We start from the raw sequence: 18,437 nt of genomic DNA, 5'->3' as shown, positions 1-18,437 counted from the left end.
ACGACGCCACAGCAATGCACGGCCAGGCACAGCTAGTGTGTGTGTGTGTATATGTATACACACACACACATAAATGTAATGTAAACAACAAAACCACTGGGCCAAATCACACCAAATTTGGCCACAAAACTAATCACTTTCCAAGGAGTGACCATAAAAAAACTAAAAAAAACATGCCTTTATATAGAAAGCAACCAGGCTTTTAAGCTGCAAGACTATTCAGTGCAATTCAAGCTGGCCAAACAAGGATTCCCTTACAAACAAAGTAGCCAGACTTCAAAGAGCCAGATTCTTTGATTGAGGTTGCTACTCCAGCTCGCCCAACAAGGATTTCCCTAGGTATAGCACAGCCAGGCATTGAAGCTGCAAGGCTATTCAGTGCAATTCAACCAGACAAATGATTAACCTTGGTAGAAGGCGGCCAGGCTTTGAAACAGCGATACTACTCTGTATTATTGAAGCTGACCAACCAGAGTCCCCTAGGTAGCAAGCAGCCAGGCTTTGAAGCAGCGAGGCTATTCATTGCAATTCTACCAAGCCCGCAAAAACATTCCTGTAGAACACAAGTACCCAGGCTTCCAAGCAGCAAGCCTATTCCGTTGCATTCCAGCTCAGCAAACAAAAATTTGCATAAGAAGAAAACCAGGCTTTGAGGCTGCAAGGCTATTCACTGCTATGCCATCTGGCCAACAAATGATTCCCATACACCACAGCAACGCGTGGCCGGGCACAGCAAGTGATATAATAATAATAAAAATCAGAAAGTCCTCAAAGCACAGCAGACAAAAAACCAGTACAAGAAAACCGCACTACAAACTAGAGCTGACAGCTGGCACAACAAAACATTGCATGGAAAGTTCCTTGACAAAATTGAAGGAAAAGCTGACAAGGAGAAGACCTGGCTCTGGCTCACGAATGGGACCCTGAAGAAGGAGACAGAAGGCCTGATCCTTGCAGCCCAGGAGCAAGACATCAGGACAAAGGCCATTAATAATAATAATAATAATAATAATAATAATAATAATAATAATAGAAGACCTGGCTCTGGCTCACGAATGGGACCCTGAAGAAGGAGACAGAAGGCCTGATCCTTGCAGCCCAGGAGCAAGACATCAGGACAAAGGCAATTCAGGCCAAGATCGAAAAATCAGCTGATGACCCAAAATGCAGACTCTACCATTGATCATATCCTCAGCTGCTGTAAGAAAATCGCACAGACAGACTACAAACAGAGGCACAACTCTGTGGTCCAAATGATTCATTGGAACTTATGCCTCAAGTCCCACTTCCCAGCAGCAAGGAACTGGTGGGATCACAAACCTGCAAAAGTATTGGAAAATGAGCACGCAAAGATACTGTGGGACTTCCGAATCCAGACTGACAAAGTTCTGGAACACAACACACCAGACATCACAGTTGTGGAAAAGAAAAAGGTTTGGATCATTGATGTCGCCATCCCAAGTGACAGTCGCATTGACGAAAAACAACAGGAAAAACTCAGCCGCTCTCAGGACCTCAAGATTGAACTTCAAAGACTCTGGCAGAAACCAGTGCAGGTGGTCCCGGTGGTGATGGGCACACTGGGTGCCGTGCCAAAAGATCTCAGCCGGCATTTGGAAACAATAGCCATCGACAAAATCACGATCTGCCAACTGCAAAAGGCCATCCGACTGGGATCTGCGCGTATCATCCGAAAATACATGACACAGTCCTAAACACTAGTGAAGTGTTCAACTTGTGATTTTGTGACACGAAATCCAGCATATCTATCTTGTTTACTGTGTCATAATAAAATAATAATAATAATAATAATAATTTTATTTTTGTATCCCGCCTCCATCTCCCCGAAGGGACTCACATGGGGACAAGCCTGAACAACATAGATTAAAACACAGATCAGTAAAATTAAATCATTATTGCCACAATAAAACAACATAAAACAACATTAACCATTTTGGATAATTTTGGGGGCCCAGCCTGTTCTCCACATCAATCTATCGGCGTTTTCTCACCTGTTCCGCGGCTTCTCCTCTCCTTGGCCTTTCTTCTCCTTCTGACTCTGTTTCCTGGAGGCTTCCTGTTTCTTCTGAGGCTTTTTCACCTGGAAAGAGAGAGGAACGAACCTCACCAAGAGAAAATTGTGTTGCCCTCTTGAAGCTGTTGGAACACAATGCCAACACAATCAATGGTGAAGAATGCTGGGAGGTAAAGTAGCCTGGGATCCCAAATAGCCATCCCTCTATATCTGCGGGGAATGTGAAAAGCCACACATGAAGGCATGGATATTATTTCCTTAGTGCTAACTTCCAATTGATTCAAGCTCAACTGACTTCTAACTTCCAACTGACTCAAGCCTCAACTGACTTTCAACTTCCAACTGACTCAAGCCTCAAATGACTTCTAACTTCCAATTGACTCAAGCCTCAACCGACCTCTAACTTCCAACTGACTCAAGCCTCAACTGACTTCTAAGTTCCAACTGACTCAAGTCTCAACAGACTTCTAAGTTCCAACTGACTCAAGTCTCAACCGACTTCTAAGTTCCAACTGACTCAAGTCTCAACCGACTTCTAACTTCCAACTGACTCAAGCCTCAACCGACTTCTAAGTTCCAACTGACTCAAGCCTCAACCGACTTCTAAGTTCCAACTGACTCAAGCCTCAACCGACTTCTAAGTTCCAACTGACTCAAGCCTCAACCGACTTCTAAGTTCCAACTGACTCAAGCCTCAACCGACTTCTAACTTCCAACTGACTCAAGTCTCAACCGACTTTTAACTTCCAACTGACTCAAGCCTCAACTGACTTCTAACTTCCAACTGACTCAAGACTCAACAGACTTCTAAGTTCCAACTGACTCAAGCCTCAATTGATTTCCAACTTCCAACTGACTCAAGCCTCAACCGACTTCTTCCAACTGACTCAAGCCTCAACTGACTTCTAACTCCCATCTGATTCAAGCCTCAACTGATTTTTAACTTCCAACTGACTCAAGTCTCAACAGACTTCCAACTTCCAACTGACTCAAGCCACAACCGACTTCTAACTTCCAACTGACTCAAGTCTCAATGGACTTCTAACTTCCAAATGACTCAAGCCTCAACCGACCTCTAACATCCAACTGACTCAAGCCTCAACCGACTTCTAACTTCCAACTGACTCAAGCCTCAACCGACCTCTAACTTCCAACTGACTCAAGCCACAACCGACCTCTAACTTCCAACTGACTCAATCCTCAACCGACTTCTAACTTCCAACTGACTCAAGCCTCAACCAACCTCTAACTTCCAACTGACTCAAGCCTCAACCAACCTCTAACTTCCAACTGACTCAAGCCACAACCGACCTCTAACTTCCAACTGACTCAAGCCTCAACCGACTTCTAACTTCCAACTGACTCAAGCCTCAACTGACTTGGGGTCTCTTCGAACTCTAGGATTCTATGACTGCCCACCTCTTTCTCTGCTTCGGAGTCGGAGGAAGAGGGCGGAGGAGGCGCCTTGGCCGGCCGGCCCCTCTTGGGCTTGCGGGGGGCTTCGGCCTCCAGGCTGCTGTCCTCGCTGCCCGAGCGCTCGGCCTCCCCCTTCTCGGCCTTCTCCTTCCGCCGCTCCTTCTCCTCCCGCTCCTGCTCCCGCAGCCGGCGCAGCTCCTCCTCCTGCTCCCGCTTCCGCTTCTCCTCCAGCTCCCGGCGGCGCTCCTCGTCGCGCCGCTTCCACTCGCTGATCCGGTCCACGTCGCTGTCACTGCGAGGAAGGAAAAAAGTGTGTTCCAGGCTGTCTGGCTATGTCCAAAAGCATTCTCTCCTAACGTTTTGCCCACATCTATGGCAGGCATTCTCAGAGGTTGTGACATCTGTTGGAAACTAGGCATGTGGGGTTTTATAAATCTGTGGAGTGTTCAGAGTGGGAGAAACAACTCTTGTCTGTTGGAGGCAAGTGTGAATGTTGCAATTGACCTTGATTAGCACTGCATAGCCATTCAGTTACAAGGTCTGGTTGTTTACTGCCTGGGGGAATCTAAAACTAATGCAATAATACAATATAATAATAACACAATATTATAATTGTATATTTATATTACATGTAACATTACTAATAATATTGCAATATAGTGGCACAGTACAATATGCTAGTTTTATATATATGTATACTAGCTGTGCCCGGCCACGCGTTGCTGTGGCAAAGTGGTGGTGGTATTGGTTAAAAATTGTTGTGTAATTTTTATTTGACGTTATTTGTATTTTTTAATTAATTTTATTGTAAGTTATCTTTTTATTTATTATATTTTATTATTTTCTTGTATAATTTTTAGTTATTTTTTGTTATTATGGTATTTTATTGTATTAATTTTTTAGTGTTTTTTATTATTTTTTAGAGTTTTTTTATTATTTTTTATTGGGTTGCTAGGAGACCAAGTTGGAGGAGCTTAGCCTTCTAACTGGCAGCAATTGGATAAAAGCAATTATTCCTATCTCTCTAATTAGGACTTTATTTTTCTTTTCTTTTTGTTGTATCAACCTAGAGCCGTAGATGATGGGTTGTGTTGTCAAATTTCGAGGTTGGGGGGCCTGTAGTTTTGTGGGTCGCCGTGATGCCATTACTCTTTTATATATATAGATATATATATACACACACACATATATATATACAATATAATTTACAATAATATATAATAATTATAACATATTGTATATGCATATATTTATAATATTATATTGTAATACAATATAATACTAATAATACAATATAATAATATTAATTATATATTTTATTTTACATAACGCTCCATGCAGTCATGCCGGCCATATGACCTTGGAGTTGTCTACGGACAACGCTGGCTCTTCGGCTTAGAAATGGAGATGAGCACCAACCCCCAGAGTCAGACATGACTGGACTTTACGTCAGGGGAAACTTTTACCTTTTATGTAGTATTACTAATAATATTACAATATATTGATACAGTACAATATAGTAATTTATTACCAGTATTGTACTATGTTAATAATATAATACTGTATGTAAATTTAATTTGTAAGCTGCTCTGAGTCCCCTTCGGGGTGAGAAGGGCAGCATATAAATGTAGCAAATAAATAAATAATAACTATAGTAATATATAATGCTGATATTGTGCTATGCTAATAATATAATATATTGTATGTACATATAATGTTGATAATATTATAATGTAATACAATATAATAATAATACACTATTATAATTGTATATTATATATTACATGTAACATTACTAATAATATTACAGCATAGTGTTATAGAACAATATAGTAATATATAATAATATAATATATTGTATGTACAGTAGAGTCTCACTTATCCAAGACTCGCTTATCCAACGTTCTGGATTATCCAACACATTTCTGCAGTCAATGTTTTCAATATATCATGATATTTTGGTGCTAAATTCGTAAATACAGTAATTACTACATACCATTACTGCGTATTGAACTACTTTTTCTGCCAGATTTGTTGTATACCATGATGTTTTGGTGCTTAATTTGTAAAATCATAACCTAATTTGATGTTTAATAGGCTTCTCCTTAATCTCTCCTTATTATCCAACATTTACTTATCCAACGTTCTGCTGGCCCGTTTATGTTGGATAAGTGAGACTCTACTGTATATATAACTTGTAAGCCGCCCTGAGTCCCCTTCGGGGCGAGAAGGGTGGAATATAAGTGCCACTAATAAATAATAAACAAAACTATGTATTTGTTTATGGCAGAATGTAGTTAGGACAGGATGTCCCTTGGAGTCTCTTCCAACTCTATGGCTCTTATAAGAAGAGTCTGGATGGTCATCTGTCGGGAGGGATTTAATTCTGCTTTTCCGACCTGGCAGACTTAAGATTGGTCTGGATGACTCTGAAGGTCCCTTTCTACTCTTTGGATCATGAACTTGCTAAGGTCAAGGGGAAGATGGACATCGGGAGGTTTTTGAAGCAGAGACTGGATGGCCATCTGTCGGGAGGGCTTTAACGGCGATTGATATGTATTTTGTATTGTTCTATTGTATTGTATATTGTTGGGCCTGTTCCCCATGTGAGCCGCCCTGAGTCCCCTTGGGGAGATGGGGCGGGATACAAGAATAAAGTAGTTATTATTATTATTATTATTATTATTATTATTATTATTATTATTCTGGCCACGATATGCCAGGTCCCTTTGCCTCTCACCTGTCGCTGCTGGAGCTGCTGGGAAGTCGCTCTACCTTTGGTTTTCTCCCGCGGGGCTTTGGGGGCGGCTTCTCCGCAGCTACAAGAGGAGAAGCAAAGAGAGGCTGGTACGCAGGAGCTCCAACGAGGAGGAGTATGCACCCAGGAGTAAACCACCACAGTAAACAAGACTTAAGCCCGTGCCTACCTGGCTTGCGTCCCCGCGAGGGCTTCTTCACCGACTCGTCTGAATGGGAATCCGAGTCCGACTTGGGGCTGGGGGCCCGGGCGTTGTGTTTCCTGTCCTCCTCGTCCTCCTCTTCTTCGGAGTCCGCCTTGGCGTCCGAGTCAGAGCCAGATTCGATTTTCTACCCAAAATAATAACAACAATAATAATCATATTTATTTATTATTTATTCACGACATTTATATCCCGCCCTTCTCACCCCGAAGGAGACTCAGAGCGGCTTACAAATTATATTATTAGCATAGCACAATATTAGCATTTATATTACTATATTGTACTATACCACTAGACTGCAATATTATTAGTCATATTACATGTAGTATAAAATTGTATTATTAGTAGTATTATCTCTATATATAAAAGGATTAAAAAATTCAGCCTAGGACAAAACAACAAAACTATACATCCCAGAAACACTAAACTTGGCCACACAACCCCTCATCCATGCCTCTACATTCATACAACAAAAAGAAAAATAAAGTCCTAATTAGTGGGAGAGGAATAATTGTTTTTATCCAATTGCTGCCAGTTACAAGGCTAAACTCTGCCCACTTCGTCTCCTAGCAACCCACTCAGCCCAGGGGACAGGCAGAGTTAGGCCTCAGGCCTCTTCCACACTGCCTATAAAATACAGATTATCTGATTTTAACTGGATTATATGACAGTGTAGACTCAAAGCCCTTCCACACAGCTATATTACCCATTTATAATCTTATATTATCTGCTTTGAACTGGATTATCATGACTCCACACTGCCAGATAATCCACTTCAGTGTGCATTTTATGCAGCTGTGTAGAAGGGGCCTCATATAATCCAGTTCTAAGCAGATAATATAAGATTATAAATATACAGTAGAGTCTCACTTATCCAACATAAACACCCCGGCAGAACGTAGGATAAGTGAATATGTTGGATAATAAGAAAAGCTGATTAAACATCAAATTAGGTAATGATTATACCAATTAAGCACCAAACATCATGTTATACAACAAATCTGACAGAAAAAGTAGTTCAATACGCAGTAATGTTATGTAGTAATTACTGTATTTACACATTTAGCATCAAAATATCATGATTTATTGAAATCCTTGACTACAAAATTGCGTTGGATAATCCAGAACATTGGATAAGCGAGTGTTGGATAAGTGAAACTCTACTGTATAAGCCAAGGGTGGTAATAATAATAATAATAATAATAACTTTATTTTTATATCCCGCTCCCATCTCCCCAAAGGGGACTTGGGGCGGCTCACGTGGGGACAAGCCCAGTTACAAAATACAATAAAATACAACATAATTAAACCAATGTAAAACTGGTAAGATAGTATAATCATACAAACCAGCATAAAATTTCAACATAAAACATTACAACATTAGAGTCTGAACAAAATATACAACCTGTAAGATAAAATTCAGTAAGTTTCAGAAATAAAAATAGATACCAATAAAATTACATGAATTGAGGCGTCAGTAGGTTAAATGTTTTTGAATATTTACATCAAGCTCTAATTTGAGATAAGACTGTCTAACTCTGATTAAATCATTATTCTCATCTTCTTCAATGTAAATGTGCTTATGTATCCTTTTAATAATAAGCGAGTAAAATAATACATGTAGTAATAATAATAATACAGGAAAATAATACATGTAATAATAGAGTAAAATAATAAATATAATAATATCAGAGTGAAATAATAAATGTAATAACAATAAGATCAGAGTGAAATAATAAATGTATTAATAATAATAAAAATAGAGTAAAATAAATGTAATAGTAGCAACAATAATAGAGAAAAATAGTAAGTGTACCATATATTCTCGAGTATAAGCTGACCCAAACCAACCAGGACCCTCACCCGAGTATAAGCCAAGGGGGGCTTTTTCAGTCTTAAAAAAAGGGCTGACAAACTAGGCTTATACTCGAGTATATACAGTATATACAATACACACACACACACACACACACACACATATAAATACATATTATATTACTAGCATAGCATGTTACTGGGGGAGGGGCCCCAACGGATGGTACAGGAGATAATAATCATTATCATCATATAATCCGGACCTCCAGGAACATACCACTAGAAAGAGGTTGGACTGGATGACCTTTGGGGGTCTCTTCCAGCTCTAGGATTCTATGATTCTTACCTTTTTCTTCCACCTGCCAGCCGGGGCCCTCCGTGGAGCTCGCGGTGGAGTTTTCTTCTCTGGAGTGAAGTCCTATGGAAAAGGAGACAAGGGTTTCAAACAGAGGCTGAAAATCTCCCAATAGAGCATATACGGGGTTCCCAGCCTCTGAACTACATGTATATAAGGTGTATATGAAATATGTTTTGGGTCCCCACCTTCAAGATGACTCATGATGTCAGGTGTCATTATATTATTATTATTATTATTATTATTATTATTATTATTATTATTATTATTATTATAGTAGAGTCTCATTTATCCAAGACTCGCTTTTCCAAGGTTCTGGATTATCCAAGCCATTTTTGTTTTCAATATATTGTGATATTTTGGTGCTAAATTCATAAATACAGTAATTACTACATAACATTACTACTTTTTCGGTCAAATTTGTTGTATAACACGATGTTTTGGTGCTTAGTTTGTAAAATCATAACCTAATTTGATGTTTAATAGGCTTTTCATTAATCTCTCCTTATTATGCAAGATATTCGCTTATCCAAGGTTCTGATGGCCCGTTTAGCTTGGATAAGTGAGACTCTACTGTATTATTATTATTATTACTTTATTGTATGACACAGCAAACAAGATAGACATGCTGGATTTCATATTTATTCATTATTCCTTCTTCTTCTTCTTATCATCATCATCATCATCATCATCATTTAATTACTTATTAATCGCCCTCCATCCACGATGCTCTAGGCGATTTACAAGATTATTATTATTATTATTATTATTGTGATCCAATACAATAACCAGCATAGTGGTCTTGTTTGCTGCATACTAATCTTGTTGTATATCTGATGATAATAATAATAACAACAAAACAACAATACTTGGTGTTTCCTAAGAACTTTCCAACATTATAGCTTTCCTGTGGTTTCTTCTTTTTCATTAATAATAAGCATAATAACAGAAGCATATATAATAAAATGCCCTGTGAAAGAGCAAGTTGACGCACCTGATCACTGTATTTTTCCGACTCCGAAGAGCTTTCCGAGTTCTCCTCTTCCGAAGGAGAGGGGCTGCCCTGGTCCATGTCGCTGGATGATTTCCGGGGTCGTTTTGCTGCTGGCATCTGAAGAAAAAACATGATTATTCCTGAGGTTGGAAAGGTGAGATACAGGTAATGTGTTTCTATAAAAGCGAAAAAGGCCAATATGATATTAGGCTGCATCAATGAGAGGATAGTGTCTTTTGGCCTGACAGAATGGGAGTTGGACCTGATGAGCCCTCGTCTGACTCTAGGATTCTACAACCATGACTATGAGGTTGGGTGGCCATCTCTAGGGAGGGTTTCGCTTGTGCCTTTCGGCCTGGCGGAAAGGGGGTTGGGACTGGATGGTCTTTGGGGGATTTCATTGATTCCAATACTCACTTTCATAGCTAAGGGTTTCCGCTTCACGCCGCTGCGGTCGCTGCCTTTGTCCGACTCCTCGTCGCTGTCCGCTTTCTCTGGGGTCACGTCCACCACGCTGACCGCTGCAGCCGCCGGGGCAGACTCCTCCTCTTCCTCCTCGACGCCATCGCTTCCTCCTCCGCCTCCTCCTCCGAGTTGAGCAATAGCTTCGACCTCAACTTCACTATCAGAGGAGCTCACCGGCTATTATGGGCCAGGAGAAAAGAGACAAAATATGTGTCAATATAACAATCTATCTACATATATAAAAGGAGAATGGCATCGCTCCACCGGGCAAAACAACAAAACTAAAGGCCCCCCAATCTAGAAAATTAACAACACAACCCCTCATCCACGTTCATCCACGTTCTTATAAACAAACTACACATCCCTAACCTCCACGGGGCCAAAAAACCCCAAAAACTGGAATGCACCCCTTTGTGACCCACCTTGATTGACACTAAACAGCCTTGCAGCTTCAAAGCCAGGCTGCCTCCTAGGCCACAGCAAAAAAAACAAAACAAAAACAAAACACCACTTCAGTGTGAATTTTAAACCATTGTGTAGAAGGGGCCTCATATAATCCTGTTCCAGGCAAATCATATAACATTATAAATATAATATGTAATAATTACTGTACTCTAATAACAATACACAACAATATCTCTAAAATCAGGACACTAAATAAACAACAACACTCAGAACACAGGAGAATTCCACACAAGAAACAACCAGGCCCAGCTAACACCTCCCAACAAAGGATTCCCTCACGCAGGAAGCAGCCAGGCATGTAAGCTACAAGACCATTCAATGCTAAACAACTTAAATAATCACACCCAGCTAACACGTCCCAGTAAAGGATTCTTCCAAGTACTAAACAGGCAGACCTTGAAGCTGCAGGCCTATTCAATGCTAATCAAGGAGATCCATGGCAGCACCTGTCTCAACCAGACAACAGTTCTTTCTACCACACTGCACGTTATTCCACACATATATCAACTCCTTTGTGGCCCACCTTGATTAACACTGAACAGCCTTGCAGCTTCAAAGCCAGACTTTGGAAACCACGAGGCTACTCCATCTCATTCAACCTGGCCTAGGAAGGATACCTTATGTAGAAAACGGCCAGGCTTTGAAGCAGTGAGGCTATTCACTGCAATTCCAATTGACCACAGCAACGCGTGGCAGGGCACAGCTAGTATCTATATATATAAAAAGGTAAAGCAACAAAACTAAACGCCCCAGAACCTCAAAACTTGGTAACAGAACCCAGTGGCTTTGCCGTGAGATTCCTGGAACAAAACCCAACATCTGGAAAGGAACAGGGACCCAAAAAAGCAAAAAAAAGCAAAAACCCCCCCCCCCCAAAACCAGAAAAAACGATCTGCGCATGCGTCAAACGCGAACCACCGCGCACCCAACAAATCCCCCCCCCATCCGTTGCTCCCGCACAAGCCTCTAAAAGCCGCTGCATCCATCTTTACCACCTTCCCCGGCATCAGATTTGCAAGTTCAGCAGCTCAGCACTTTAACGCACTTCGCCACCAGGGCTCCTCATAGCAGTGTAGTATAATATCTATATATATAAAAGGGTAATGAAATTTCAGCCTAGGACAAAACAACAAAACTACACATCCCAGAAACACTAAACTTGGCAGCACAACCCCTCATCCATGCCTCTATGTTCATACAACAAAAAGAAAACAAAAATAAAGTCCTAATTAGAGGGAGAGGTATAATTGTTTTTATCCAATTGCTGCCAGTTAGAAGGCTAAGCTCTGCCCACTTGGTCTCCTAGCAACCCATGCAGCCCAGGTGACAGGCACATTTAGGCCTCACTTAGGCCTCTTCCACACTGCCTATAAAATACAGATTATCTGATTTTAACTAGGTTATATGGCAGTGTAGACTCAAGGCCCTTCTACACAGCTATATAACCCATTTATAATGGACTTAATGTAAGGTAAAACCTTTACCCTTTACCTTAACTACCACCAATTCCTCAATACTTTTATTTCCCATACCACCAGACTTCGCCACAGCAACGCGTGGCCGGGCACAGCTAGTAATAATATAAAATGCTTATACTGTGCTATGCTAATATTATAATATATTGTATATACATATAATGTTGATAATAATAATGCAATACACTATAATAAAAATAATAATACACTATTAAAAGTATGGAGCCCCGGTGGCAAAGTGCGTTAAGCACTGAGCTGGAGACCAAAAGGTCCCTGGTTCAAATCCCAGGAGCGGTGTGAGCGGCCACTGTTAGCTCCAGCTCCTGCCAACCTAGCAGTTCGAAAACGTGCCAATGTGAGTAGATCAATAGGTACCGCTCCATCAGGAAGATAACAGCGCTCCATGCAGTCATGCCGGCCATATGACCTTGCAGGTGTCTATGGACAACGCTGGCTCTTCAGCTTAGAAATGGAGATGAGCACCAACCCCCAGAGTCAGACATGACTGGACTTAATGTCAGGGGAAACCTTTACCTTTTATTAAAAGTATATATTATATATTACATGTTATATTACTAATAATGCTGCAATATAGCAGTATAGTATAATATAGTAATATATAACGCTCATATTGTGCTATGCTAATAATATAATATATTGTATATACATATGATGTTGATAATGTTATAATGTAATACAGTATAATAAAAATAATAATACAATATTATAAGTATATATTGTATATTACATGTAATACTACTAATAATATTGTAATAAGCAGTACAGTATAATATCATAATATATAATGCTTAAACTGTGCTATGCTAATAATGTACCGCATATATTCGAGTATAAACTGACCCAAATATAAGACGAGGCACCTAATTTTATCACAAGAAAACTGGGAAAACATTGACTCCAGTATAAGCCGAGGGTGGTAAATTTCAGAAATAAAAATAGAAACCAATAAAATTACATTAATCGAGGCATCGCTAGGTTAAATGTTTTTAAATATTTACATAAAACTCTAAGATAAGACTGTCCAACTCTGATCAAATCATTATACTCACCTTCTTCAATGTAAATGCCCTTATGTATCCTTTTAATAATAGAGTAAAATAATAAATGTAATACTAACATAAATAATAAATGTCTTATTATTAATAAAAACAACAATAATAGAGTACCAATAAAAATAGAGAAAAATAATAAATATACCACATATACTTCAGTATACGCCAGCCAGGACCCTCACTAGAGTATAAGCCAAGAGGGGTTTTTTCAGTCTTAAAAAAAGGGCTGAAAAACTAGGCTTATACTCGAGTATATACAGTAATATACAATAATATATAATAATATAATGTATATACATAAAATATTGATAATATTATAATGTAATAGAATATAATACTAATAATAATGCAATATACTGTATATACTCGAGCATAAGCCGACCCAAATACAAGCCGAGGCACCTAATTTTACCACAAAAAAACTGGGAAAACATTGACTCCAGTATAAGCCGATACCAATAAAATTACATTAATTGAAGCATCAGTAGTTTAAATGTTTTTGAATCTTTACATCAAACTGTAATTTAAGATATGACTGTTCAACTCTGATTAAATCATTATTATCATCTTCTTCAATGTAAATGTGCTTATGTATCCTTTTAATAATAATAGAGCGAAATAATATATGTAATAATAATAAATGCAGTAAAATAATAAATGTAATAATAGAGTAAAATAATAAATGCAATAATAATAATTAATAGATTAAAATAATAAATGTAACAATACCAAAAATAACAGAGAAAAATAATAAATATACCATATATACTTGAGTATAAGCCAAACTGAATATAAGCCAACAAGGACCCTCACCTGAGTATAAGCCGAGGTTTTTTTTTTCAGTCCTAAAAAAGGGCTGAAAAACTAGGCTTATACTTGAGTATATACAGTAATATGTTGTATGTACATATAACTTGTAATCCGCCCTGAGTCCCCTTCGGGGTGAGAAGGACAGGATATAAATATCGCTAATGAATAAATAAATAAATAATAAAATATGAGACACTTTCCTCATAAAAACATCACACTGTTGGCTCATGTTCAGCTTGTGGTCTACTAAGACTCTTATTATTATTATTATTATTATTATTATTATTATTATTATTATCACCCTTCGGGGTGAGAAGGACGGGATATAAATGTCATTAATAAATAAATAATAAAATATGAGACACTTTGCTCAGACTAGCATCACACAGTCGGCTCATGTTCAGCTTGTGGTCTACTAACTATTATTATTATTATTATTATTACAGAAAAATACTCTGCCACTTACCGGAGGTGCGCTGTAGCTGGCATGAGGGTTGTTCTGGATCTCCCAGAGCCCTTCATTGAAGCCTTTCCGCTTGTTGGGCTTCCCGTATTTGTCCTTGTACTTGTCGTAAGGGAAGAGGTCCTTGGGGCCCAGGAACGCCCTGGAAAGAAGAGAACGAAGGCGAAAAAATCAGGGCCTGGAGAAGAAATGGTGTCCCTGCAATTCCCCCTCCCCAAAATCCCCGGAACGTACGTCTCGTGGGTCCCAAAAAAGAATATCGGGTATTTGTTGGGCGGGGGCTTCACTGCGCCGTCAACAATATCGTCGATCTGAAAAGAAGAAGGGACAAGCAGATAATTACAAAAAACAATCTCGTGTTTTGTCAGGGACAAAGGGCGGCTTACAAGTTATATGTACATACAATCTATATATATAAAAGGGTAATGAAATTTCGGTCTAGGACAAAACAACAAAACTACACATCCCAGAAACACTAAACTTGGCAGCACAACCCCTCATCCATGCCTCTACGTTCATACAACAAAAAGAAAATAAAAATAAAATCCTAATTAGAGGAATAATTGTTTTTATCCAATTGCTGCCAGTTAAAAGGCTAAGCTCCACCCACTTAGTCTCCTAGCAACCCACGCAGCCCAGGGGACAGGCAGACTTAGGCCTCACTTAGGCCTCTTCCACACTGCCTATAAAATACAGATTATCAGATTTTAACTGGATTATATGGCAGTGTAGACTAAAGGCCCTGGGGGTTGGTGCTCATCTCCATTTCTAAACCGAATAGCCCGCGTTGTCCGTAGACACCTCCAAGGTCAGGGGAATGTCAGGGGAAAACCTTTATTTATTTATTTGCTACATTTATATCCCACTCTTCTCACCCCGAAGGGGACTCAGAGCAGCTTACAAATAAAATGTACATACAATATATTATTAGCAGAGCACAATATAAGCATTAAATTACTATATTGTACTATATCATTATATGGTAATATTATTAGCAATATTACATTTAATATATAATATATAATTAATATTATTATATTGTATTACTATTAGGATAATATTGTATTACATTATATTATTATCAATATTATATGTATATACAATATATTATATATTTATAAATTATTATAAACTATATATATATGTATATAAAATTAGCATAGCATGTTGCTATGGCACAGGAGACAAGATGGAACTATCCATTACCTTTACCTTTATATAATATTAAAAACCTTGTATATATTATTATTATTATATTGTATATAATATTAAAAACCCATGTATATATTATTATTATATTTATAGCTAACTTTTCCCCAAAGCATTGTAATTATTATACTATTTATATTATATTAACATTATTATTAATTATTATTATATTATTATTATCATATTTATATATTACTAATATATTTATTATTATATTTACTTATCATGTTCCTCCCAAACATTGTGAATTATTATGTTATTATTATATTTATACTGTATTATTAGTTTTATATTCATAGCTCACTTTCCCCAAAACTTTGTGAATTATTGTTATTTTGATTATATTTATATATATTATTATTATATGTATAGCTCACTTTCCCCAAAATATTGTGAATTATCATTCCATTATACATCTATCTATATTACTATTATATGTATAGCTCACTTTCCCCAAAACATTGATTGTTATTAATATTTAGTATAGCTCACTTTCCTCCAAAGCTTTGTGAATTATTATTATACTATGATATATGAATATTATATTTATATATATTAATATTATATGTATAGCTCATTTTCCCCAAAACATTGATGATAATAATAATTTATTATTATATGTAGTATAGCTCACTTTCCCCAAAACTTTGTGAAATATTATATATATATATATATATATATATATATATATATATATATATATATATAATATGTATAGCTCACTTTCCCCAAACCATTGTGAATTATTATATTTAGTATAGCTCACTTTCCCCAAACCATTGTGAATTATCATTCTATTACATATCTCTATATCTATACATACATATATATATATTACTATTATATATGTATTGCTCACTTTTCCCCAAAACTTTGTGTTATATATATATATATATATATATTAAAAAACTATTATAATTAATTATAATTATAACTATTACACACACACACACACACACACACATATATATATATATATATTATACTTTCCCCAAACCATTGTGAATTATCATTCTATTACGTATCTCTATATCTATCCATACATACTATTATATGTATAGCTCATTCCCCAAACCACTGTGAATTATCATTCTATTACATATCTCTATATCTATTACATATCTCTATACATTACATACATACATACATTTATTATTATTATTATTATTATTATTATTATTATTATTATTATTATTATGTATAGCTCACTTTCCCCAAAACATTGTGAATTATCATTCCATTATACATCTATCTATCTATATCTATCTATATTACCATTATATGTATAGCTCACTTTTCCCCAAAACATTGATGATAATAATAATTTATTATTATATTTAGTATAGCTCACTTTCCCCCAAAACTTTGTGAATTATTATATATTATGACCATATATATATAACTATTATACGTATAGCTCACTTTCCCCAAATCATTGTGAATTATCATTCTATTACATATCTCTATATCTATACATATATACATATATATATATATATTACTATTATATCACTTTTCCGCAAAACATTGATGGTAATAATATTATACTATACTAATATTATAATATATTGTATATACATGTAATATTAATAATGATATTATGATGTAATACAATGTAATAATAATTATAATTCACTATTATAATTGTATATTTATATTACATGCAGTATTACAACTAATAATTACTAATAATACTGCAATATAGTCGCATAATATAATATATTGTATGTATATATACTTGTAAACCGCCCTGAGTCCTCTTCGGGGTGAGAAGGACGGGATATAAATGTCACTAATAAATAAATAAATAATAATAAATATTTAGTATAGCTCACTTTCCTCCAAAACTTTGTGAATTATTATATATTATGATATATAAGTATTATATATAACTATTATATGTATAACTCACTTTCCCCAAACCATTGTGAATTATCATTCTATCACATATCTCTATATCTATATATACAGTACATACATATTCATATATATTACTATTATATGTATAGCTCACTTTCCCCACAAACATTATGATGATGATGGTTATTATTATTATTATTATATTCATATTTCTAGTTACCTCCCCCCCAAGCCCAATGATCTTATCAAAACCTTGAGAAGTAACGGGAATGTAACGGGAATTCCAAGGAACGGGATTCCATTGGGAAGAGAAGGGAAAAAAAGAGGGTTCTCCGAGGGGGGGAGCAACCCCCCAAAAGGAACAGCCCCCCTCTCGAGTCACGTGGGGGGCACGGTTGCTAGGCAACGCGGCTCTTCCTCCCTCCTTCCACCCCCCCCTTCAAAAAACGCCTTTTTCCCCTCAGAATTTTTTCCTTCGTCTCTCTCGCTCTCGCTCACCCGGGCCGGCCAGTGCGGGTATCCCTTCATCTTGGCGAAGACGAGGTCGCCGGCTTTGAAGCCGTGCGGCATCTTGGCGGCTTCCCTCGGCTTCCCACAGCCGAGCAAGGCCTCGAGCAAGGCCTCGAGTAGGCTTCTTCGCCAGGCAACCCGGGAGGGGGGCGTGGCCGCCGACCTAACGCTGTCATTGGCCCCGCCTCGCGTCGCTTACCCCTCCCTCTTCTTCCTATTGGCTGTCCCCCGCGTCGCTCATGGGCAGGCCGGATTCCCGCCTCCCTCTCCCACTTCGCCAGGCAACCCGGGAGGGAGCGTGGCCACCGACCTACCGCTCCGGAGGCGGGGCCAACTCTCTCATTGGCCCCGCCTCGCGTCGCTTACCCCTCCCTCTTATCCCTATTGGCTGGTCCCCGCGTCGCTCCTTGGCAGGCCGGATTCCCGCCTCCCTCTCCCTCTAACCCAATGAGAGTCCAGCACTGCTCAAAGCGGGGGAACGGGATTGGTGATACGTCGCGGAGGGGCGGGACAATGGCAAAGGGGAGGGGAT

The 18,437-nt window shown here is 37.9% G+C and overlaps 1 protein-coding gene across 1 annotated transcript in view; it reads right to left on the bottom strand.

Moving 5' to 3' along the window:
- hdgfl2 (HDGF like 2) overlaps positions 1-18,204 on the bottom strand; it is a 57,796-nt gene extending 39,592 nt beyond the window's left edge. Inside the window, exons 1-10 of the mRNA XM_062959782.1 lie at positions 17,894-18,204; positions 14,561-14,637; positions 14,330-14,468; positions 9,993-10,217; positions 9,576-9,692; positions 8,573-8,644; positions 6,379-6,538; positions 6,192-6,270; positions 3,455-3,743; positions 2,013-2,101 (exon numbers count right to left, since the gene is read on the bottom strand). Of these exons, the coding sequence (XP_062815852.1) occupies positions 2,013-2,101; positions 3,455-3,743; positions 6,192-6,270; positions 6,379-6,538; positions 8,573-8,644; positions 9,576-9,692; positions 9,993-10,217; positions 14,330-14,468; positions 14,561-14,637; positions 17,894-17,965 (1,319 nt within the window). The 5' untranslated portion in view covers positions 17,966-18,204. The remainder of the gene's footprint in view (positions 1-2,012; positions 2,102-3,454; positions 3,744-6,191; positions 6,271-6,378; positions 6,539-8,572; positions 8,645-9,575; positions 9,693-9,992; positions 10,218-14,329; positions 14,469-14,560; positions 14,638-17,893) is intronic.
- Between the last annotated feature and the right edge of the window lie 233 nt (positions 18,205-18,437).

Source organism: Anolis carolinensis, unplaced genomic scaffold (genome assembly GCF_035594765.1).
Source record: "Anolis carolinensis isolate JA03-04 unplaced genomic scaffold, rAnoCar3.1.pri scaffold_7, whole genome shotgun sequence".
NCBI lineage: Eukaryota > Metazoa > Chordata > Lepidosauria > Squamata > Dactyloidae > Anolis > Anolis carolinensis.
The sequence above is the reverse complement of the archived record's forward strand: the minus strand, read 5'-3'. Positions and strand labels throughout refer to the sequence as shown.